Source organism: Gilbertella persicaria (assembly GCF_025201335.1).
Source record: "Gilbertella persicaria strain CBS 190.32 chromosome Unknown B0P05scaffold_19, whole genome shotgun sequence".
In the NCBI taxonomy this organism is placed as follows: domain Eukaryota; kingdom Fungi; phylum Mucoromycota; class Mucoromycetes; order Mucorales; family Choanephoraceae; genus Gilbertella; species Gilbertella persicaria.
Genome location: NW_026251980.1, coordinates 304,855 through 327,950, shown reverse-complemented (window position 1 = coordinate 327,950; position 23,096 = coordinate 304,855). Strand labels below are relative to the sequence as shown.

Genomic DNA, 23,096 nt, shown 5'->3' with positions numbered 1-23,096 from the left:
ATTTTTTAGATCGACAAGATGATGACCAAACGAAGACAAACAATGGGTCTTCAAGTCCTGGCTATCATTGCATTCGTCGGCCTGATTGGATACCTTTTCTTGTCCGACACGCCTCCTAATCAGAAGCTATTGTCAGATTATTGGTACGACCAAGCCAACTTGACAGGGTTTGAACCTCATTCAAATCAACAAATGGCTGCTTTGGCTGCTGCTGCTGGAGTTGCATCCAAGCATGACACTGCTCATGTGTCTGTAGCTGATCCTAACCGTGTCAAAGCTGCATTTGTGATCTTGGCAAGAAATTCTGATTTGCAAGGCATTCGTCAATCCATACGTCAAATGGAAGATCGATTTAATAGACACTTTAATTACCCTTATGTTTTTTTGAATGAAGAATATTTTACAGATGAATTCAAAAGAAAGACAAGTGATTTGACAAAAGCACAGACATTCTATGGTAAAATTGACGAATCTATGTGGGGTTATCCTGAGTATATCAATCAAACCTATGCCGCCGAGTGCAGAAAGGCCATGGAAGAGAATAAAATTATTTATGGTGGCAGTGAATCTTATAGACACATGTGCAGGTAAAACATACTTTTTTTCTATTATTTTATGTATTAATATGTTCTATAGATTCCAATCTGGCTTTTTCTTCAGACATCCTTTATTAGATCCTTATGAATATTATTGGCGTGTTGAACCAGATGTACAATACTTCTGTGATGTTGACTATGATGTGTTTCAAATGATGAAGGATAACAAGTTTAAATATGGTATGAGAAATCTCTGATTTTATATCATCCTAATAACTGTCTAGGCTGGACCCTCTCATTGACTGAGTACAAGGAAACCATTCCAACACTTTGGAAGACAACACAAAAGTTTATCGAGAAATATCCTGAATATATTAATCATGGCGAAGGAAGCTTATTGTCTTGGTTGACAGACGATGGTTACGCGACTTATAATGGTTGCCATTTCTGGTCAAATTTTGAAGTAAGAATGTCTTTAAAGAGGAATTTTATTGACGATCTCTAGATTGGTTCCTTAGATTTCTTTAGAAGTGAGAAGTATCTCAAGTTTTTTGAATTCCTGGATAAAGAAGGTGGCTTCTTTTATGAACGATGGGGAGATGCTCCAGTTCATTCATTGGCTGTTGCTATGATGCTCAAGTCTTCTGAAGTCCATTTCTTTAATGATATTGGTTACAAGCACAATCCATTGATGCACTGTCCTATCGAACCATGGCATCAAAAGAATTGCTGGTGCAATGAAAAAGATAACTTTGGTAAGCATAAAATTAATTATCTATGTATCTTGTTCTTAATCATTGTATAGATTGGACAGACTGGAGTTGTGCTACACGTTATCACAAGATTCGTCCAGATTTTGCTTGGACTGAATCTGTGTACAAAAACAAGACTGATCCTTATAGAATTACTCAAAAATAACCCTTCATCTCTATATACCACACACATCCTTTTCTTAAATAAAACCATGACTTCTCTCCTATCAACTGGACAAAGAACTGTCTCCGCTCTAACTTTAAAAAGTAATTGTTCAATCATTGGTTTGAACGTATTCTTTCCCTTTTTTTCCTTTCTTTTGTATTCTATATCAAATGCTCGACTTATTTACTATCTTGACTAAAGGTGGCTTCGTTTTATGGCAAAAGAAGTTTGCTTCTATCTCTGGCTCACCTGTAGAAGACTTGATACGCAACATCCTTATTGAAGAACGCGCAGGTACTAACTCATATATCAAAGATAATTATGCTTTAAAATGGACGTTTGCCAATGAACATGATTTGGTGTTTGTGGCAACTTATCAAAAGATTTTGCAGCTTGGTTATATTGAGGAACTCTTGGAGACCGTGAAACGTATGTTTCTAGACATGAATAAGGAAGCTATAGCACAAGGTCATCTGATTGATCAAGATTATGAAGGGTTTGGACCTATTTTTGACAAGACATTAGCACAAGTGGAAGAAAAGTATGCCAGTCAGCGTCAACGGGTGCCTAGAAAATTCGAAAATACCAAGAAATTTGAAAACTCATTAAAAGGATCTCAAGCACAAAACAGTAAAGTGGACAATACTTTATAAAAAAATATTGACAGGATTCTATAGAGGGAGAACTTCTTGTGGTGAATACAAGCAACAGTACAGTAGACGAAGATGAAATTACAAAAAACATCAGAGCGCTTAAACTACAAGGAAGTCCGAGAACCGCTGCAAAGGGTCGAAAATCCGTGAAATCAAATAATAAATCAGCAACAGCATCGCCTCAGACGGAAGAAAAGAAGAAGAAATCACAAAAACAAGCTCGTGTATGGGATGGTCAGATTGCTAAAGGAGAGATGGAAGCACTTGATTATTCAAGCAACAAAAACGACAATGACGATGATCCTGAAGTTATTGCTGCTCAATTTGTAGACGAGACAAAGCTTGGTCAAAAGAACGAAAAAGGTGTGTATGAAGTTCAAGATGTTATTCAGGAAGAAGAAGAAGAAAAAATGGACGATGAACTTGACTTTGATGAGGATCAAGATACTTCATCTAGCAGAAACCAAAAATCAGGAGGCTTGTTTTCTTACCTTAAATCATTTACTGGTCAGCGTGAAATCACTGCCGAGACATTGGACCCTGTTATTGCTACTATTAAAGAGCATTTGATTAGACAAAACGTTGCCTCTGATATTGCAGAACATTTATGCCAAAGTGTAAAGACAAGTTTGTTGGGTAAAAAACTCGGTAGTTTCGAGCGTATCTCTACTGCTGTCAGAAATAGTATGGAAGCTGCTTTAAAGCGTATTTTAACACCCAAGACATCACTTGATATTCTACGAGATATCGAGCAAGCAAAGGTTGAAAAAAGACCTTATACAATGTGCTTTATTGGCGTGAATGGTGTTGGCAAGGTAAGATTTAATCAAAGAGACAACTTATTGATGTTTTCATAGTCAACCAATCTCAGCAAAGTGTGCTTTTGGCTGCTTCAGAACAACTACAAGATTTTGATTGCCGCTTGTGATACTTTCCGTAGTGGTGCTGTTGAACAACTACGTGTTCATGCACGTAATCTGCGTGCCCTTCAAACCAGTGGTGGCGGTGTTGTTGAACTATTTGAACGTGGTTATGGTAAAGATTCAGCTGGTATTGCAAAAGATGCTATTAATTATGCTACTGTAAATCATTTTGATGTTGTCTTGATCGACACAGCTGGCCGTATGCAAGACAATGAACCCTTGATGCGTGCCTTGTCAAAATTAGTTTCAGTTAATCAGCCTGATAAAATCATCTTTGTGGGAGAAGCCCTTGTGGGTAACGAAGCTGTCGACCAGCTTAGCAAATTTAATCAAGCCCTAAAGGATTTCTCTGGTCTACAGAATCCTAGACATATTGACGGTATGATTTTAACCAAGTTTGATACCATCGACGACAAAGTGGGTGCTGCCCTTTCCATGACTTATATTACTGGTCAACCCATTTATTTTGTGGGCACTGGCCAAACATATACCGATCTTAAAAACCTCAAAGTATCTCATGTTGTGCATAGCTTGTTGAAAAAATAAACGTTTTTTTTAAACTTGATTTATTCATATCCTAACGATGACCTAATTCTTGCAAGATTTTATCAGCACCATTCTTGTAAAGTACGTTGGCAACATTTTGACCCAGCTCAACAGCCAGCTGCTCTTTTTTCTCTAAGGTATCAGCACTTGAAAGATCAATTTGATCTCTGTGTTCGACAACGTTTTGTCCATCTAAACTTGCTACTAAACCATGTAACCAAAGTGTGTCATTTTCCAGTTTTGTGTTTACACCAATGGGTACACTACAACCGCCTTCAAGTGTACGCATCAAAGAACGCTCGCTTAGACAAGCAATACGTGTGTTGGTGTGATTCAAAGGTTTTAATAAATCTTGAATATCTTTATCTGTTTCACGGCACTCGATGCCTAAAGCACCTTGAGACACAGCATGAAGGGATTCATATGGAGTCAAGACTTGTGATATACGATGAGCTTGGCCAAGACGTACGAGGCCAGCGACGGCCAAAATAATACCACTAAAAGGTCCTTCAGGGTCATCTAATTTTGCCAAACGAGTATTTCTACGACATGGTTAGTACCTTTCTTTCTATTTTACACAATCCTTTAGCTTACAAGTTGCCTCTCTATATATACAAAATCGTTATTAACGGTACACACAAAATATAGATATATACATACCACATCCATCACATTCAAATGAGGGTGTCTTCTCTTTATTTGAGCCACTCTTCTAAGTGAGCTTGTACCGACAACAGATCCTGGAGGCAAAGTAGCCAAGGTCTTTCCTTTATTTCTTTCGTTCAACACAAGGGCGTCACTAGGATCTTCTCTTTCCATAATAGCACCCAAGAACATGCCTTCTGGCAATACAGTTGGCAAGTCCTTGAGACAATGGATAACTAGATCCACAGTGCCATTTTGCAAAGCAACCTCAAGTTCTTTTGTAAAAAGAGCCTTTTCACCAATTTTGCTAAGTGCTTGATTTAATATCTTGTCACCAGTGGTAGACATGGCTTCAATTTTGAATTCATATTCTGGATAAGTACTCTCAAGTATGTCACGAACAAGGTATGTTTGAACAAGGGCAAGTGGTGATTTACGAGTACCAATAACAATTGTCTTTTTTGACACTGACATTCTAATATATACAAAAAAGAAAAAAAGGACAAAAAAATAGTGGATCTGAAGAAGGGTTTTTTAAATAGCCGCACACCAATCGACCAGGGCCTGTCATTGTGTGAGAAACAGCCCCAGTTTCATTAGTAAGAGGAAAATTCGGATATAGAAAATCCGCTTTATGCTAAAAGTCGTTTGTCATACAATCATACCAAAAAATATGTATTTTTATAAAATTACATGGAATTTTTAATGATTTCAAATGCCTGCTTGTAGACATTCAACATAGTCTTACACTTTTCTCTTTCAGTAGCAATAACATCGTCTTCTTGTAATAGCTCATCAAAGTATTCTTCCTTGTAAAGAGCTGCCACTAGACGATTTTGAACTGATTCTCGAGAATAATTCACCAACAAGTGCATCACAGACTTGGGCACCAAATCTTGGATATTCTTTCTAACAATATTAAAATAACTTGTGATCAGAGTACCTATATATTGTTAGTTATCGCACAATATAACTCTGTAGTGAACATACGGATCAGTTGAGTTTCCAATTCTTCTCTATCTGTAGCCAAAGTAGGGCCTTCATTATTCAATGAAGCTTGTTCTAATTTTTTGACCATTTCGCTTTCCATCATACTATTAACAGACATAGGCGGTGCATATTGGGTTTTCGTCATCATCTCTTGTGATCCCAAGGCAGGTCTTTCATTCTTGCCAGCACCTCCAAAGAAGTAAGTCAAGAAAGACTCTTTGGGTACTGATTCTTCACTCTCAACAACGGATGCAGTATCACTAACACCATTTATACTGGTTCTTGTGATGTCAAGTGAATTGGGTGGTGAAACTCGGTTCCTGCGCTTTGTGTCTATTTTCTTTTTCTTCTTTGATTCAGACTCCAAGTTAGCCATGGCACCAGCAGCACCTAAAAAGTCTGGATGGTTTGTGTTGATATAAGCTCTTTCGATAGCTATTAAGCTTTCAACATAAGACGAAGTAGGACTAAGTCTTTCTCTTAATAGTTCTGAAACAACTTCAATCAATCGTTGATGAAGTCTTGGGTATCGCAATAGTTCCTATTCGAATCAGTATCTATTTTCCTGCCTATACGTTTTCTTTTTTTTCTACCTTTGTATCTGAGCTATGACAAACTTTCATTAACTCTTCATACACTAATTCCACACATCTTAAACTAGGTGCCTCTAATAATTTGATTTGTGGTCTGACAAGTAAGTCAAATGCCAATTCAGGAACAAACAAAGAAGGACGAGGACCTGTTGAATTACGAATGGCAGTGCGGATATCATGATTTGTGAGATTAGCACAAGCGGGTATCGCATCTAATGCTTGTCCAAACACATTATTAAATATATAATAAATACGAGCACCTCCACAGAGTTCTTTTGTAGACATTTCAGAGGATGTACCATCGATAGCTGCCACAAAATCATTCGAGAATTTGGTCAACATTCTTAAAATAAGTGGACCTCGATGCAATGGTTCAGCAGAGACTGTAGGTTCACCATATTGACTTAGTTCTTGCTGTTTTTGACTGATCAATTGGCTTAATTTAGTCTTCAGTTCAGGTAACTTTTCTTTGATATGTGCAAGTAAAATCTACCATCATGTCAGTTATAACAACACATAGATTTTTCACTTACTGTATTGAGTTGTTTGCTCAAATATTGTGTACCACATTTGACAGCAACACTTCGGTAAGCAGGGTGTTGTTGAAAGAATTGGTTTTCGGCTTCAATAGCAGTTGACATTGGCTTGTTTGTCAGAATATCTTGTTGACTTCTGTTGACCACACCAATGAACCCAAGCTTCAAAGGATAGGATCGACCTGACAAGATATCCAAAGCATTGGTACCAGCATCCATCAAATCTAATTTTGTCAATACACCAATGGTTCTCTTTCCTTCAGGATCAACTTGTCTTGCAATCTTTAAGCTGTCTGAATTGACCAAATCTGAATTAGCAGGTGTGACAGCCAAAATGATACTGTTACAAAACATGAGCTTGTTGTCTCAAAAAAAAAGACCCGTCTTACCTGTTTGGATTTGAAATGAAATCCATTACCAAGCTGCGAATTTGTTTCTCAATATCATTGGGCTGATCTCCTATAGGAATCTACTTGTAGATACCTATTTAGCTCTTGTAAATATCATTATTCTGGCCATACCTTTGTCAGACCAGGCAAATCGACGAGAGTCAAGTTGAGTACCTTGGGTGAATATATACGAAGATGAATAGGCATACGAGAGATGCCCTTATTGCCACCTGCCAAACGACTTGTTTCACGTTCGATTTCTTCGCGAATCTCTGTAAATTCAAAAAACTTCTTGTCCTTGATATGCAGAAACTCGCCATACTCGAGAGCGTCGGGTTGCTGAAGTGTCACCAATTGAAGTATCAAAGGACGACGAGTGACAATACCGCTGCCGCGAGGCAGAAAGTCACGTTGGACTAGTGTCTCGAGAACAGAGGACTTACCAGAGGATTGGGAACCCACGACAGTGATAAGAGGTAAGTCAAGTGTACTGTCTGCTCCAACTGAAGAAACTACAGTTTGAAGTTTATTTGTGAGCTCTATCAAGTTGTTCATGAAAAAGGAAAGAGGGAAAAGTTTTTTTTAGAGAAAGAAAGAGGTTGATAAAAAAAAAAAAAAAAAAAAAAAAAAAAAAAAAAAAAAAAAAACTATGAGTAGCTGAAAAAAAATATATGTAATCTACAAGCGGGGGGTCAAAGGTGCCTTGGATCTCCGAATCAACGAGACTGAAAGGTTTGACGTATGTGTGTATTGAGTTGAGACAGAAAAAAAAGGAGTGACCTTTATTTAATAACTAGCATTTGAGCAACATGGTTTTTAAATGAGTTTGTTTTCTTTATTTGACTCATAAAGTCAAAGGTAGTTTTTTTCCTAATCTTTTTATTTTTTCGTTGATCCGAGAATTTGTCATACATGATGAAAAAGGTTCTCGGAGCAAAGCTATTCAAATTAGAAAAGGTATTGTTTTGTTTTTCAACATTTTGACTCATAATTTTTTTTTGTTCCTGATCCTCAACACGTCAAATTTTTTTTTACTGCATAGATTTCGTTTCGTGCTGCCATTTAGCAAATTACTCGATTTAATAAGTTTATCCTTTCCTTCTCATTTTTTGGATATTTGTTTTAGTCTGTAAAGACACCTTTACTAGAATAAATATCCAGCACATTGTGGTCTTACTTGAAAAGATTAGATATGCAACATTCAATAAAAATTCATCAAAAGCATCAAAAGAATCTATAAATTGCTTGTACCTTGAGCGCTTGACTGTCCAACGTCGATAAATACAAAAGAAAAAAAAAGAGAGAGGGAAAATTTGTTTCATGTCTTCTCCATCGCTAAATCTTGCTTGTTTATTATTTTTATGTAAATTTAATCAGCAGTAAGTCAGTTGGTCATTGTCTTTGCTTATGAGACCAATGAGTATAATAAAAGCAAGGAAAAAAGAAAAGAAAAGAACAAAATAGAGATTGAGCAAAGCATCTTTGAGCGAAAAAGTACTAATATAGTATATGAAAACATAAAACCATGGAAGCCTTTAGAGATTCAAGTATGCTGAGAAAAGGAGCGTCTCTAGTCACTTTCAGAATAGACACGCTCCACCAAAACATGGTCATTATGAAGAAATTTCGAATATACTGCGAAGAACCTGTCTTTCTATTTAATATATTCCATAAACAGCAGCATTAATCAAGATTTTCCTGAGTTAGACTCCGTGTGATGTTCTACTTTTCTATAAGGGATTTTTGTTGAATGTGTTGAAACGAATACGAGAAATATTTTCGCTTCAAGAATTAATTCTTCTCAAGTTCATAAATTACTCCGTATCATAAAATAACAGATTTACGTTTTGTTACACGCATAAATGGTTTTTTTGCTTTTTCCAAGCATGCAAGAGATTTCAGTTGCATTAAAAAAAACAATGCAATGGTAGTCATGTTTCTCTTATTACATATCTGTGCATTGAAAGCTTTATCGTTCCATAAGTGCTTTCTCCCTTTTTTGTATATATTAATGGGTCGTATAAAAAATACTCTTATTGTTCAACATATTATACTTGTCAACATTCCTAACCCTGGAGACAATTCCAAGTGTATTGACAGTAGTCTTCTTTTTTTTTTTGAAAAAAAAAGTATATGAGGAAAGTCGTACAATAAATAGACATCTACACATGCAGTTCTAAACAGTCTATAATATGATCAATATGAACCAAAAAGGAAATATACATAATATTTTATACATTGTGAATAAGAGATATAACAAGGATATAATACTTTATAACAGAAGCGGCCCTATGATATTATGCTTAAAAAAAAGAAAGATCAGCAGATGTAATTTTATTTTATTTTAGAAAGTGTCATTACCTTCTTCTATCGAAATAGGTGTTTCTGAGGAAGTAGGAATCATGCCAGATAAACTTGTAGTACAAGCTACTAAGGTTGTAGATAAATGCGGTTCAGCTGCTGTTGGTGTTGTAGGAGAACTATTTGTGGGATTGACATGACTAGGTGAAGAAGTAAGGCGTTCATTATCACTACCACTGTCATTGCTACTGCTATCATCTTCATCATCTTCACTAAGCACTTGTTGTGGCTGATGTTTTTGAGGTAAGGAAGTTGTTGTTGTTGTCGTAGCTGTTGGAGATTTTTTGAGTCCGAATTTTTCAATGACCTCTTCCGCTTCAATGGCTACACTGGCATCCAAATCAGAATAAGTGCGACAAATAGGACATTGAAATCCTGGGTAACTGTCAAACAATGGTCTGATACATTTAAAGTGATATGAATGAGAACAAGGAGCAACAAATAAAGCTTGGAATGGTGCTAAAGCGTAGAGACAAATACAACACTCTTCCACTTCGATTTGTCCACTATCACATGAAGGTGATGTCTTTATCACCTGAGATTCTTGTTGATCTGTTTGAGGGTGTACATGAGTCAGATTTCGAAGATTATTGAAGGCTGACATGCTGTAAGATATGGGTCGAGGTTGCTCAGGTCGATTTACTTCAAACCGCATCTTTACAGCCCTGTAAATTTCTTCATATCCTCCTTGATAGTCAACACCCAACTGGACTAAATCTCCATCGCGTATTTCCACAGGTCTACTTTCTGTGTTTGCAGGGCTCAGACGGACATGGTTAACAAATGTACCAGATGATGACTTGGTATCTTTAAGCAAGACCTATGTAACGTGTTAGAATATGTGTGATAATATTTTTTTTCTCCTATAGAAATCCCTCCTTCCCCCATTGTTCACATGGCTTGTTTGCACAACCATGAAATATTCCCATAAAAATGATAAACAAGCTTTTACCTTTCCATCAGGATGAAGCCAAATTTCACAATGTGATCTGGACACCACTTTGCTTTTGAATGATATATGGTTTTGGATAGAGGATCTGTCTGTAAATCTTCCTATTTTGATAATACGACCAGCTTCCAGATCACGTTCTATAATGCTAAACACTAAGCTTCGACTAGGGTTTTCAATACTAGGCACAATGCGGATATGTATCTTTTTTTCTTCCTCTTCTTCAAGTAACGATGAGTCGCTTGTGGGTCTTGTTATTGGTGGGCTAGTTGGATTTGATCTGGAGGATCTTCTGCCAAACAATGTAGACCCACCTAACGATCTTCTAAGGGAATTTCCAATATTATTATGATGATGACTATTGCTTGTAGTAGCGCCATTGTTATCCTCGGTATACTGAGTTGCCATTGCCAAACAAATAAAATCAGCCATAAAAAAGTGTATGTATATATATATATATATATAAAAAGTATGTTTTTAATTAAAAAAATGACCAGAAAAAAGAAAGAAAATTGTTCTGAGGAGTCTTAAATCTACAATAAGAACGATAAATTTTGTCACTCCGAAAATTAAATGTCCGTAACCAAAAATAATCGGATGTCGTTCCTAATCCAATCTTCATTGTTTGCAGTATCAGAAAAAATTGATGTCATAATTTTGTTGCTGCTTCGGTCTTGATAGGAAGGTTTAAAATAGAATCGTTTAAATGTATCTGCTGATAGACTCCAATTGACATGTTTCTTTACTTCCTCAATTTTATGACCCAATTGAAATGCTCTTGTACTGGAGGCCGACCAAATAGAGTGAGGGTCAAATTTGTCTGTGTCAATTATAGCATTAGCCATGATGTTCTTTAAGCTGCTTGCTACTGTAGTAGGTTTTGTTGAACGGACTTGCTTCCTATTTCCAATATAAGTAAGAAATGCTGTATGGTCGGTTACGATGTTCGAAGGTCCATGAAAAGTTGAAGTGGTTGGATAGGACACATTGTTTCATCTTCAGGAATTTCCAGAATGGAATGCTTCACTTGTGTTTCCTTGGGAGCACGAATGAAGAGCATGACTTCTTAAAGGGTGCTTTCATCAGATTTTTTCAACTGGATGTCTCTGAATTGCAGAGTGCCAATGTCTGAGCGTAGTCTCTACATTGCTGCTTAACATGATAAGGCAATTGAATTTTGTTGTAAATGTTTAAGTGTTGGGATATGTAGTGCGAATATATCTGGTGAATTAATTGCATATGACAGAATAATAACTTAACGTCAACTACTTATTTATTTTATTGTGTTTCTTGGTTTACGTTATAAATCGGATTATTTCGGGGTGACTATACATATATAATATGTTGAAGGCATCATGCCTATGACTATTACTTATATTGTAGTATCTGTGGGATATGTAAGACAATAGCAATCAAAAGCGAGAAAGATGAGCTTTATTTGTTTCTAACTTCAGGTATATATATTACAGTATAAGTGCATAAGAAACCTGGTTTTTAGTGGATAGCATGACTAGCCGATTCCAAGCAGTAATTGATGCCAAAGGCTATTGATTTCTTCTTCTTTTTTTATTTATTTTCTATTAAACGCACATTATGACTATTGTTTTTTGGACATGGTTTATGATTGAGTGATGCACTTTATAAAAACAGGGCTCAAATTCTCATGGTAAAATTTTCAGAAAAAAATCTTATGTACAAGTCAAACTGCATTTTTGTATATCCCATCAAACAAAACAAAGTAGGCTGGTTAGATCAACAATTAAAATAAAGCACTGATATTATACCATATAAAGAAATACTTACATATCTCTTTTATTCGTTATAAGGAGTATAATTCTACTAACATGTCTAAAAAATCAAAATGTGGCAAACTATAGTATAGAGCGAGTATCAACCATAATAAAAATTAATATTCTTCTTGACATATTGTACCTTTTTCTATTGTTTTTAATATGACCTAAAAGAGGATAATATTGGCGTTTCCATGACCTATTGCGCCTTACTACTTTTTATGGAAATTGAAAACCTCGACGTGAGGGGGAGGAGGAAGCAGCCTTTTTCGTATTGTATTCAGATCAAACTATGCAGCTTATCACGGAAATAGCTTGGCAATATCAACGAAAATGACAAAGCGGGCTTATAAACTAGTCTATACTTGAAATAAAATGAATATGTTTACTACTACAAACTATATTCTTTCTTCCTGTAGAGTAGCTTTAGTATATAAATTGTTGAGAACTAGCTATTGCTATGCCTGTTGTTCCGCAATCCATTTTGTGATTTTATTAAAACTTGGGTAGCTGTGGTACATACCAAGAAATTAATTAGATAACAGGACAGATTGAATAGTTCATGTAAATCAGATCTTTGCATAAACCAAGCATTGCCAAGTGAAAATGACCATCATCATCCTGCAAGTTAAAAAAAAAGCGGCAAATATTTCCTTGTATATAACAACACAGAATAGATACTAACTTAATGGCAGTCAATGATAAAGAAGCGCAACACATTAGAAAGATCTAATGCTTGTATCAATCTATTAATGTTGCAATACAAAGTCAAATAACTAAGCATACTCAACTACCTGCAAGAAGAAAAAACTTACCTAGCTATATATGAAATGATCAGCAGCACGAAAATCCCTTTATTGTTAGCAAAAGAAAACCCCCTTCATTTTGAAAAGACCTGTAGATACTTTATTGAAGAAAACACTAAGCACTTAAAACCTTCATAGTTTTAAAGTCATATAGCATTCTAGTTTGAAGCTATCTAGGTAAGCGATTAAACTTGTGCTTGTCTTGAGATGAGCAAGTCAAACCGAGCTGAATTCGTTTTAAGTTCGGACGGTCTTGGCGTACACCTTCAATTAATTACGAAGTTGAACTTTCTCTGCAAAAATGGTGATTTGAAGCGCCTATTGTGAATTGATATTTTTATAAAGTGCTCTGCGCATTGTTGCGATCTCTTTAATCATTTCGGATTTTACAGTCAGAGCATTTTTCTGAAAGTCAAAAAATTTGATCTTCCCTGATCATCTTAAAAGTTTTTGAGCCTTTATTCTTATACGACTCTTAAAGAAAAAAGTGTTCCTTTTAGAGAGTGCCAATCTGTTTACTTGAGATTCTAGATGTAAAAGATTTGGTGTGACAATAAATCTTCTACTTTGCTCTATTTCTGTTTCAACGTTAATTTCCAAATGCATGAACGAAAAAAGGAAAAGAAAAAATAAGGTTATAATATTCAATAATTGTGCATTGATTGAAGCATTGCTACTATTCCTATATGCCTTGCTCAAGTATTAATAATTTACAATAGACAGTATTTTGAGCTTGGATTAAATTTATATTTGATATATTTACTGAAATTAAATATCACAATTTGCATAAAGACTTACATTGGGTATTTATAGCTACACAAAAACTGTATGCTCATGGTCAAGTTGAAATACACGCAAAAGCCTTCTTTATGAATCCATTAAAGCATATAAATAATTGTTTTTGATGATGGGCATAGAAGAAACTTGTGAAGAAATAGATGTCCAATCTATTAACATCTTTATTCAAACGCACTACCTTTCAAGCATTATGCACATACAAGATTTCATTTTATTAATTGCGGGATTCTATTTTTAACATGGCCTACAGCGTCGCTTTGATAAGTTGCGGCTCTTAAAACGAATAGAGAAAACAGGAACGTTTTTCGTTTACATTCAAGACAGATTGTGACATGCAAGTTTATCTCCATCTCGATTATCTCTGAAGATCGCTCATCATTGTCAGGAATGATTCTATTTTAGAAAAATATAAATGAATTCGACTTCAATGTGGTACAACATGTTTGTTTCTCAAAATAAGTCTATTCTTTACCCAAAAAAAATTAATTTTTGATGTGGAACACAAGCACTTGTCATTTATTCATATACATAATTACATATGTAAAAAAGTCTTCTAATCAATTTCATATAAATACACTTGAGTATTTGAGAAATTCTTTTTTATTATTATTTTTCATAACTACTTCCTCTCTTTTACATTAGTATTTTACTAATCTCCAACCCATTCATTCTTGCAAACACACATACACAAACTTCTTTAAAAATGAGAATCTCTGTTGCTTCCTTACTCTTCTTGGCTGCTATTTGTACTTCTACAGTTTCTGCTTCTCCTATCACAAGAAATAACTCTCTCGAAACAAGATATATTGAAACATCTAACGTTGAAACACCATTACTTCAAAAAAGAACATTCGGCTGTCCCTGTCAAGCAAATGACGACCTCATTGACAAACTCATGAGTTCAATCAAAACTGACCTTAATGCTCGTATCTTTACACCAGTTTCAGTTACTGTAAGTATTTGCTTCTCTATCTGAACAATCATTTCTCATTCTTCTTTTATATAGTTCTCTGAAAAGGCTGCTGGTTCCCTTGATATTTACTCATTCCTTGGAGGCGTTTTCGATATTGGCACATCTGGTCTCAAGTCAATCGAAGCTGCTGCTGTTGCTAATTTGAGATCCTCTTTTGGCGCTAGCTTGGACACACAAGTCAACTCCAAGATTTATGCTAAGCTTGAAGCTAAACTTCGTAAAAAGTGTGGAGGAAAGACCTTATCAAATAACAAACTTGCTGTTATTGTGGCTGAAATCCATGCTGAAGCCAAGTCATTGATTCAAACTGAACTTCCCAAGATTGGTAACAGTTTGCGCGTCAAGGCCAAAAAATGTGTTAGCTCTACTATTGTCGATATTGAAGGAAAAGTTTCTGGTTCAGGCCATGGTTCTGCTAGTGTAGGGGGAAAGGTTTCTGGCTCTGGACATGCTTCTGGTTCAGGTCATGCTTCTGGCTCAGGTCATGCTTGTGGAAAGGTTTCTGGCTCTGGCCATGCTTCTGGCTCTGGACATGGTTCTACTAGTGTAGGCGGAAAGGTTTCTGGCTCTGGCCATGTTTCTGGCTCAGGACATGCTGGTGGAAAGGTTTCTGGCTCTGGACATGCTTCTAGACATGCTTCTGGCCATGCTTCTGGCCATGCCTCTGGCTCAGGTCATGCTGGTGGAAAGGTTTCTGGCTCTGGTCATGCTTCTGGTTCTGGCCATGCTTCTGGCTCTGGCCATGCTTCTGGCTCTGGACATGGTTCTGCTAGTGTAGGGGGAAAGGTTTCTGGCTCTGGACATGCTTCTAGTTCAGGTCATGCTTCTGGCCATGCCTCTGGCTCAGGTCATGCTGGTGGAAAGGTTTCTGGCTCTGGTCATGCTTCTGGTTCTGGCCATGCTTCTGGCTCTGGACATGGTTCTGCTAGTGTAGGCGGAAAGGTTTCTGGCTCTGGCCATGTTTCTGGCTCAGGACATGCTGGTGGAAAGGTTTCTGGCTCTGGACATGCTTCTAGTTCAGGTCATGCTTCTGGCTCTGGATATGCTGGTGGAAAGGTTTCTGGCTCTGGACATGCTTCTAGACATGCTTCTGGCCATGCTTCTGGCCATGTTTCTGGCCATGTTTCTGGCCATGTTTCTGGCCATGTTTCTGGCCATGTTTCTGGCCATGTTTCTGGCTCTGGACATGGTTCTGCTAGTGTAGGCGGAAAGGTTTCTGGCTCAGGTCACGCTGGTACTTCTGCTGGTGTTGGTGGTAAGGTCTCCGGTTCAGGCCATGGCGGTGTCTCCGATGGTGTATCCGGCAGTGTTTCAGGCTCTGGACATGCTTCTGGATCTGCCGGCGCCTCTGGTGATATTCGTGGCCATGCTGGTGTTTCTGGCTCTGGCCATGCTGGTGTTTCCGGCGGCGTCTCTGGCGGTGTGTCAGGCTCTGGCCATGCTGGTGTTTCTGGCTCTGGCCATGCTGGTGTGTCAGGCTCTGGCCATGCTGGTGTGTCAGGCTCTGGCCATGCTGGTGTTTCTGGCTCTGGCCATGCTGGTGTTTCCGGCGGCGTCTCTGGCGGTGTGTCAGGCTCTGGCCATGCTGGTGTTTCTGGCGGCGTCTCTGGCGGTGTGTCAGGCTCTGGCCATGCTGGTGTGTCAGGCTCTGGCCATGCTGGTGTTTCCGGCGGCGTCTCTGGCGGTGTGTCAGGCTCTGGCCATGCTGGTGTTTCTGGCTCTGGCCATGCTGGTGTGTCAGGCTCTGGCCATGCTGGTGTTTCTGGCGGCGTCTCTGGCGGTGTGTCAGGCTCTGGCCATGCTGGTGTTTCTGGCTCTGGCCATGCTGGTGTGTCAGGCTCTGGCCATGCTGGTGTTTCTGGCGGCGTCTCTGGCGGTGTGTCAGGCTCTGGCCATGCTGGTGTGTCAGGCTCTGGACATGCTGGTGTTTCTGGCTCTGGCCATGCTGGTGTTTCCGGCGGCGTCTCTGGCGGTGTGTCAGGCTCTGGCCATGCTGGTGTTTCTGGCTCTGGCCATGCTGGTGTGTCAGGCTCTGGCCATGCTGGTGTTTCTGGCTCTGGCCATGCTGGTGTTTCCGGCGGCGTCTCTGGCGGTGTGTCAGGCTCTGGCCATGCTGGTGTTTCTGGCTCTGGCCATGCTGGTGTTTCTGGCTCTGGCCATGCTGGTGTTTCTGGCTCTGGCCATGCTGGTGTTTCTGGCTCTGGCCATGCTGGTGTTTCCGGCGGCGTCTCTGGCGGTGTGTCAGGCTCTGGCCATGCTGGTGTTTCTGGCTCTGGCCATGCTGGTGTTTCTGGCTCTGGCCATGCTGGTGTTTCTGGCGGCGTCTCTGGCGGTGTGTCAGGCTCTGGCCATGCTGGTGTGTCAGGCTCTGGACATGCTGGTGTTTCCGGCGGTGTCTCTGGCTCTGGACATGCCTCAGGATCTGCTGGTGCCTCAGGATCTGCTCATGTCTCTGGATCTGGCCATCTTTCTAGCTATGATTCTGGTAACGGTGCTACTGGAATCACTGCTGGTGCTTCTGGTGATGGTAGTGCTTCCGCTGACTCTAACCTTGGTGGAAAAGGTCATGCAAGTGTTTCTGGTGAAGCCTCTGGTAAAGGTAAGGCCTCTGCCTCTGCCGGTACTTCTGGAAACGGTGATGTCTCTGGATCAATCGATGTTAGTCTCAATGGTTCAGGTTCTGCTAGTGCCTCTACTCACGTCAAGAGCAAGCGTGACTCTGGTGTTGACAACTCCAACCTCAAGTCTACCTTAAGTGCTAGTTTCGATGCCAAGACGACTGTCAATGAGTCCATCCAAGCTGGTCTCAAGAACTGTAACACCAACTGGGATCATGATGACTTTGCCAGAAAGATTCTCTCCAACTTGTAAATTCCATTCTTTCCAGAACTCTGCACTTTTATTCTCTTATTAATTTACTGCGCTATTATTATTTACTCTTCTTTACCACTTGTAATCATCATAATTCAAAATCCAATAAAACTTATTTTTCTTTTTCTTTCTTAATTCTTAAATGATATAACAAAAGTTGAGGAAACAAGTGTAAAGTAATCAAAAAGCAAACGAATTTTTTTTCCTATTTATTCCGGGCAAGCTAGATAAAGCAGTCCTACTCACACATTATCATCATTAGATGTCACTATTTTTATGCTAAGAACTTATTCTTTTTTTTTTTTTTGTTTGGCTATAAAACATATAAACAAGCTTTTTGAGAAATATTTATTAAAACGTAAGCAAATAATAGGTTAAAACAAAATACATCATCTTACAATCTATTGATTTCTTGTAAGGATTCGTTGTTCATTTTAAGTTTTCAGCCACATGCATTCTTTTTTATTTAGAATATAGTAGTTTTTGAATAAAAGACTTGTGATACACAATCATTGAACGAAATAAGCTTTGCCAGCTGTCATTAATTAAGCTTTCGAATTGTTTCAAGTATACTCGGCTTCTTGATCAAGAGATGTCAAAGTAATCATACCACTCAGCCAAATAAGTCTATATTTCTTTGTCCCTCTCATCTTCTTACTAGATAAAAGATGCACATCATCAATAGTTACACAAAACTCAAGTGAAAAGCTTTTTTTAAAGCATTATCAAAAAAGGTACTATCACTTTTTTTTTCCTTTTTTTAGAGGGGAAAAACAGTGTGAAGGAAGTACAAAAATCATCATCATCAGTCTAATATCACACACACACACACACATACACAAACATATAAATATTCTCAAATTATGCTTTTTCCTTTTCACACAACTTCAGATTATGAACACTCACGATCAGTACAAACAAGACACCAACAGCGATAACAATAACCAGGTCAACATGAACCCTCAACCAAACCAAAAAGAAGATATCACAGGACATATATCAACAGATGTGATATCCTTCAATTCGTGCAATCCTACGGATCATTCATACAATCTATTCCCTTCTTCTCGTATAGAAAATACCAGTGTTTTAATGAAACAAGCGTTAAAATCACAAAAAAAGCGAAGAGAAAGTGTAGGCGAGGTTATATCCACTCGAAGGGGATCGATTACACCGAGGCTAACCAAGTCTTCTATATTACATCAATCACCCAAACGAAATTACACAAGACGATACATGTTAGAAGAAACAGAGGCAGGGGTTCAATGGGATCCACACATAGATGCTTTCGAAATTCTCAGAGCTAAAATCACTGGCATCACGCGATCCATGCAAGAGTTTCACGTTCAGGAACTTTTTCAGGACGAATTATTAGCAGAAGAACGAAGAAAGCGTACCTCTTCTTATCTTCCGAAAACAACCACCTCTTCTCCACTTATTTTGAACAAAAGTCCTTCCATTCCAACAAGGCGGTCTAGCTTAGCTAATTTGTCAGAGATACAACCTAAAGGTCACCGTCGTATCCGATCACAGAGTTTTTTATATTCTTCATTTGAATCACCAGATATTAAACCATGCATTCAAGACACAGAAGATGATGAAGAAGAAGAGAAAAGTCGGTTACTCACCAGCCCCAATCTATCAGCATTGTTTCTTACAACAAACAATCTAATTAATTCTCGGCTAGACGAATTGTCAGAAACTGCCTCTATTAAATCTAATAACGAGAATGCGACAGATTTACTTGAATGGCAAAAACAATTTCTCAACCTTGTCACAAGCTGTATTCATCAATCTGAAGCACTTGAATCTCTTTCGACTGATGTGCTGGCGACAGAACACCGAGTAAGAGAACTCATGTTGATCAATAAAACTATTCATGAGCAGTTCCAGGAACGAGAAAAACAGTACGAAGAACGTATTCGAGAATGTCAAGAAGTAGCTCAACAACAACTCATAATGATTGACTCACTGGAAGAATTGACAGCCGATATCAACATAAAAATTGAATCTTTTCAACGCGAACAACATCGAACAGAAGCACTGCTTGTATTGAATGGACAAAAAAAAGATCAAGAAGAACCTCATCGTTGGAGTTTTCAAAAGTCTGTGGCTGATCTTATGCATATGGACGACAAGTATGATGTTGTCCAAAAGATGCGATGGGAAATTGGCATGTTTGTAGGTGGTGGTGTTGGCACGGGCCATGTTATTCATACATTTGAGGATAAATTGAATGGCATTGATATGATGATTGCTGGTACAGGCACCACTTCTTCTCCTCCTTATCATTTTAGAAACAGCAGCCTACAGAGCATGGTTAGCAATACAAGTAGTAAGCATATGTCCTCTTCTTCTTTTCATCTTCATTACCCAAACAAGGCAAGTAAATATACATACATGGTTCACATTAACGTTCAATTTAGTCTTGTTCTATATCCCCATCCATTCAACATCTCCAGTTATACCAACATCAATATATCTTACATTTAAACAACACTGATAGAAAAACACGCTTCCATATCTTACCCAAACGTCTTTGGGTGCCTGATCATCAAGCAGATCAATGTCAATTTCAACAAGATGATCCCAAAAATCGATGTTCAGTTCGATTTGGGTTTTTCCAACGTAGGCATCATTGTCGTAAATGCGGTTTTGTTATTTGTCAAAGACATAGCGCAAATCGATTACCATTGTTTAATTCTTCCTCAAGGGGTAAATGGAGCAGAGTGTGTGATGATTGTTTTCATGAATTAGTTGTACAGAAATAATAAAATATGTATATATATTTACAGTCAATGAATATATTTACTTGGAAAAAAAAAGAAGAAAAAAGAAAGCCATAGATTGTCGATATAAAAGTCATATATAAAAAGAAATTTCTGGTGGTTTATATGAAGCGAGCGTAAAGGGGGAAATAAATAAATAAATAAATAAAAAAAGGAGGAAATGCCATTAATATGTATATATATATATATGTATGTCTTTATAAGCTAGTCAAAGCAATAAAGTCAAAATGGTTGTAAATACATATATATATGTGAGAGCGTGTGTTTTTGGGTATATAATTAAGAAAGAAAAGATGTATAGTAGAATTAGATATCATGGTCCAAAAATTCAAGCGAACCCTCTGGTTCAGCTTTGGTATGTTTCTTTTCAATATTGATCACTTCCATAGTACCATCGCCTCTTTCGAATTCATAGATCATGACCAATAAAGGTGATGAAGATTGAGTTGTGTCCATATCATTGAACGACTATATATAGAAAGTTAATATATAAGTATATACTTATTGACAATTTTACCTGAACAATACATAAATTATTGATGGCAATATCCACTTCATCCCAAGATTGAAGAGACCGGATACCCTTCATAAAGGCATCAAAGAATTGATTGACAAACACGAAGCTGTACATATATTTGCCTTCATTAACCCAAAGTGCTTGTTGGACTTCTTTAGATTCAAGTACCACATTGCCAAAAGAGTAGATAGTGGTAGTACATTCAATCGTACGACGTGTTTGTGTTTCAAAAAACGAAGTATTATTAAATGTAAAATCAGAGATGCTTAGGTTCAAGTCGAGCTTGGTCTATAAAAGAATGAGAAAACATCAAATTAAGCTTGTCTTACCTTGGCCAACAATAAAGCATAAGGGTCCGAGTCTTGTGTGAGAGAAGTAATAGGAGGGCATTTTTCCTTGGCAATTGCATCAGAACACGATGAATTCATTAATGAGTTTGAGTGGCAATGAGGCAGTTGGGATAGATTATGCGATAGGACACGGCATGCAGGATCATAAGGTAAAGCGTATTCAAGGTACAAGCATAAATAGTTAGGCCAGAGAGCATATTCCATATCATTGCTATCCTCAGCATTTCTCTTGATTGATTTCATGCGAGGTGCCTTTGTCTTATTTGTCAACATTGTAAGGCTATTCATAAGCATCTCTTCTTCTGTCAAAGTGTTGGGAACTAATGCATCATTGTCTTCTAATGGGTTTAGCATATTAGACGTAAAGAAATCATTTGAACTGAACATGTTTTCTGAACCAAAGAAAGGGTCAGTGATAAGCTTTGTATCCAAGTTAAGTGCATCCAAGTTCTGGCTAACCATATCATGATTGAATACTGATTGTTGAAAGGGGTCATAAAAGTCTTTGAATTGAAGCATAGAGAGTGCTTGTTGTTGGGAAGGATCACCATACATAATATCAAACACATAGTCAGTAGGTGAAGGTGATGAGTTGATAGAAGATTCATCAGAGGAATCTTGAAGGTATTTAGGGTTATTCAGCATTGCCTTGCCTGGATGATGGTATGGGTGAGAACGATGAGGGCGAGCATGGTGATGGTGGTGATGATGCATGGTGTTTCTGGGTCTTTTCAAATTGTTTCTGCTAGTATTGGCTGTAGTGCTGTTAGTAGTGGCATTGCTATCATCCACATCAACAGAATCTGTCAAAAGACGCATGACTAAGTACAAAAAAGGAAGTCAGTATGTTATGCATGATGCAATGTCCGGCTTACAGTGAGAATCGCCTTTACGAGTATTTTTCAAGACTTGAATATGAGAAGAGACTTGCTTTCTTGTCCTGACTTTGCATGTTTTGCGATAAATATAATCCGAAATTAATTCATTGCGACCTAGACATATAAATTAGTAAAAATGCATAAATAGTTGACAATGATTTACCACAGGGTTTGCCATTGACAAGTATTTTTCTTCTTCCCAATTTAGGAATTGATTCGAGTGCTACAAAGTAACGATAAGCATGTATGAGCATAAATAACGCTTTTTACCTTCAATAAAGGCAGACTCAACATCCGGTGGCCAAACTTGTTCTTCTTTGTCTTTAAGACCAGCACTGCTTGACAGATCATTACCATGGAGATCAAATTCTTTCATTGAATCTTTTCTCTGTTTTATTTTTTTGTCTTTGTCCATCAAAAGTGCTTGATTATGAATTACTTTTTGGTAATTGCCATTATGAAAAAATAAATCTTGAGGACAAGCCAACATGTGAAAAAAAAAAGGATTGAATGAAAAAAAGGGGAATAGAACAAAAAAGAGAGAGAGAGAAAAAGGAAAGGGAAAGAAGAAGAAAAGTTTGATAATTTATAAAATCAGAGTAAAAAGGGGAAAGAATAAATATAAATAAAAAAAATCAGGGCACAAAAGATTGATTAAAGTAAAGAAAGGATTTATTAATTGAAACGTGCTTTCTGTATGTGCTCTGCTTTATATTTTCTTTGAGCTTTTTATATTCATATTGAAACGATTTTTTTTCCTTCCATGAAACTCTTTGTTATTTGCTTGTTTTAATTAAAAAAAAAGATAAACATAAATAATGACCTTGTTTTTTTTCTCTCTCTTACGAAATATCAGTGCTTTATACGCCATTGGAAGAACGCATAACTATATTTATCTCACTAACAGACGATGGAAAAATTAAATAGAAATTCTTGGGAATGAACAAAAAGAGTTTATGCAAATTAAAAAAGAGTTTTTTTTCTTTTCGATCATAAGTTCAAGAACGATTTTTTCTATATAAAGAAGTATTAAACCCTTTTTTATTACAATGAGTATTTTATTTTTTTTTTTTTTATGAATGATAACTTGTCGTCGTAATTTATTTAAATGCAGGGTAGTCTATATATACATTCTTTTTTTTTTCTATTTCATATGTCTGTATTATGATTCATTCATTGTTAAGGAATCAAACGTAATAATAATAATAATAATAATAATAAAAAAAAAAAGGTTTGTGCGGCTATGTCATTATACTGAAAAATTTTAAAGTTAAATATGAAGGCG

The 23,096-nt window shown here is 37.3% G+C and overlaps 9 protein-coding genes across 9 annotated transcripts; 5 read left to right on the top strand and 4 right to left on the bottom strand.

The window, feature by feature from the left end:
• Nucleotides 1–192: 192 nt before the first annotated feature.
• Nucleotides 193–1,454, top strand: B0P05DRAFT_579302 (nucleotide-diphospho-sugar transferase; the record flags this gene model as incomplete). Its single annotated transcript, XM_051581917.1, has 5 exons — nucleotides 193–587; nucleotides 637–776; nucleotides 821–999; nucleotides 1,042–1,291; nucleotides 1,342–1,454. The coding sequence occupies 5 exons, from the start codon at nucleotides 193–195 to the stop codon at nucleotides 1,452–1,454; spliced, it is 1,077 nt and encodes a 358-aa protein (XP_051435076.1).
• A 170-nt stretch (nucleotides 1,455–1,624) lies between these two features.
• Nucleotides 1,625–3,576, top strand: B0P05DRAFT_587095 (signal recognition particle, alpha subunit, N-terminal-domain-containing protein; the record flags this gene model as incomplete). The annotated part of the gene is made up of 3 exons (XM_051582560.1): nucleotides 1,625–2,084; nucleotides 2,132–2,922; nucleotides 2,965–3,576. 3 exons carry the CDS (start codon nucleotides 1,625–1,627, stop codon nucleotides 3,574–3,576), a joined length of 1,863 nt encoding a protein of 620 aa, XP_051435075.1.
• A 6-nt stretch (nucleotides 3,577–3,582) lies between these two features.
• On the bottom strand, nucleotides 3,583–4,725 carry B0P05DRAFT_541429 (porphobilinogen deaminase). The gene is made up of 3 exons (XM_051578177.1): nucleotides 4,237–4,725; nucleotides 4,171–4,181; nucleotides 3,583–4,118 (listed from the first exon to the last, which is right to left on the bottom strand). Exons 1-3 carry the CDS (start codon nucleotides 4,693–4,695, stop codon nucleotides 3,608–3,610), a joined length of 981 nt encoding a protein of 326 aa, XP_051435074.1. The 5' UTR covers nucleotides 4,696–4,725; the 3' UTR covers nucleotides 3,583–3,607.
• A 143-nt stretch (nucleotides 4,726–4,868) lies between these two features.
• B0P05DRAFT_541428 (Dynamin central region-domain-containing protein) lies at nucleotides 4,869–7,330 on the bottom strand. Its single transcript, XM_051578176.1, has 6 exons — nucleotides 6,862–7,330; nucleotides 6,730–6,809; nucleotides 6,338–6,680; nucleotides 5,805–6,293; nucleotides 5,212–5,752; nucleotides 4,869–5,164 (listed from the first exon to the last, which is right to left on the bottom strand). Exons 1-6 carry the CDS (start codon nucleotides 7,282–7,284, stop codon nucleotides 4,911–4,913), a joined length of 2,130 nt encoding a protein of 709 aa, XP_051435073.1. The 5' UTR covers nucleotides 7,285–7,330; the 3' UTR covers nucleotides 4,869–4,910.
• A 1,373-nt stretch (nucleotides 7,331–8,703) lies between these two features.
• On the bottom strand, nucleotides 8,704–10,545 carry B0P05DRAFT_541423 (uncharacterized protein). Its single transcript, XM_051578175.1, has 3 exons — nucleotides 10,043–10,545; nucleotides 9,091–9,910; nucleotides 8,704–9,031 (listed from the first exon to the last, which is right to left on the bottom strand). Exons 1-3 carry the CDS (start codon nucleotides 10,469–10,471, stop codon nucleotides 9,027–9,029), a joined length of 1,254 nt encoding a protein of 417 aa, XP_051435072.1. The 5' UTR covers nucleotides 10,472–10,545; the 3' UTR covers nucleotides 8,704–9,026.
• A 3,342-nt stretch (nucleotides 10,546–13,887) lies between these two features.
• Nucleotides 13,888–16,385, top strand: B0P05DRAFT_509984 (uncharacterized protein; the record flags this gene model as incomplete). The annotated part of the gene is made up of 10 exons (XM_051575599.1): nucleotides 13,888–14,385; nucleotides 14,440–15,037; nucleotides 15,122–15,145; nucleotides 15,380–15,441; nucleotides 15,478–15,552; nucleotides 15,933–15,948; nucleotides 15,985–16,041; nucleotides 16,104–16,138; nucleotides 16,163–16,234; nucleotides 16,355–16,385. Coding segments are annotated over exons 1-10 (1,218 nt in total), but the record flags the coding sequence as incomplete, so codon positions are not given.
• A 357-nt stretch (nucleotides 16,386–16,742) lies between these two features.
• B0P05DRAFT_541415 (uncharacterized protein) lies at nucleotides 16,743–17,459 on the top strand. The gene is made up of 3 exons (XM_051578174.1): nucleotides 16,743–17,050; nucleotides 17,107–17,302; nucleotides 17,354–17,459. Exons 1-2 carry the CDS (start codon nucleotides 16,757–16,759, stop codon nucleotides 17,275–17,277), a joined length of 465 nt encoding a protein of 154 aa, XP_051435070.1. The 5' UTR covers nucleotides 16,743–16,756; the 3' UTR covers nucleotides 17,278–17,302; nucleotides 17,354–17,459.
• A 910-nt stretch (nucleotides 17,460–18,369) lies between these two features.
• Nucleotides 18,370–20,212, top strand: B0P05DRAFT_509982 (uncharacterized protein; the record flags this gene model as incomplete). Its single annotated transcript, XM_051575598.1, has 2 exons — nucleotides 18,370–18,727; nucleotides 18,788–20,212. The coding sequence occupies 2 exons, from the start codon at nucleotides 18,370–18,372 to the stop codon at nucleotides 19,768–19,770; spliced, it is 1,341 nt and encodes a 446-aa protein (XP_051435069.1). The 3' UTR covers nucleotides 19,771–20,212.
• Nucleotides 20,192–22,500, bottom strand: B0P05DRAFT_541410 (TEA/ATTS domain family-domain-containing protein). Its single transcript, XM_051578173.1, has 6 exons — nucleotides 22,082–22,500; nucleotides 21,975–22,034; nucleotides 21,809–21,925; nucleotides 20,913–21,754; nucleotides 20,584–20,871; nucleotides 20,192–20,534 (listed from the first exon to the last, which is right to left on the bottom strand). The coding sequence occupies exons 1-6, from the start codon at nucleotides 22,299–22,301 to the stop codon at nucleotides 20,373–20,375; spliced, it is 1,689 nt and encodes a 562-aa protein (XP_051435068.1). The 5' UTR covers nucleotides 22,302–22,500; the 3' UTR covers nucleotides 20,192–20,372.
• Between the last annotated feature and the right edge of the window lie 596 nt (nucleotides 22,501–23,096).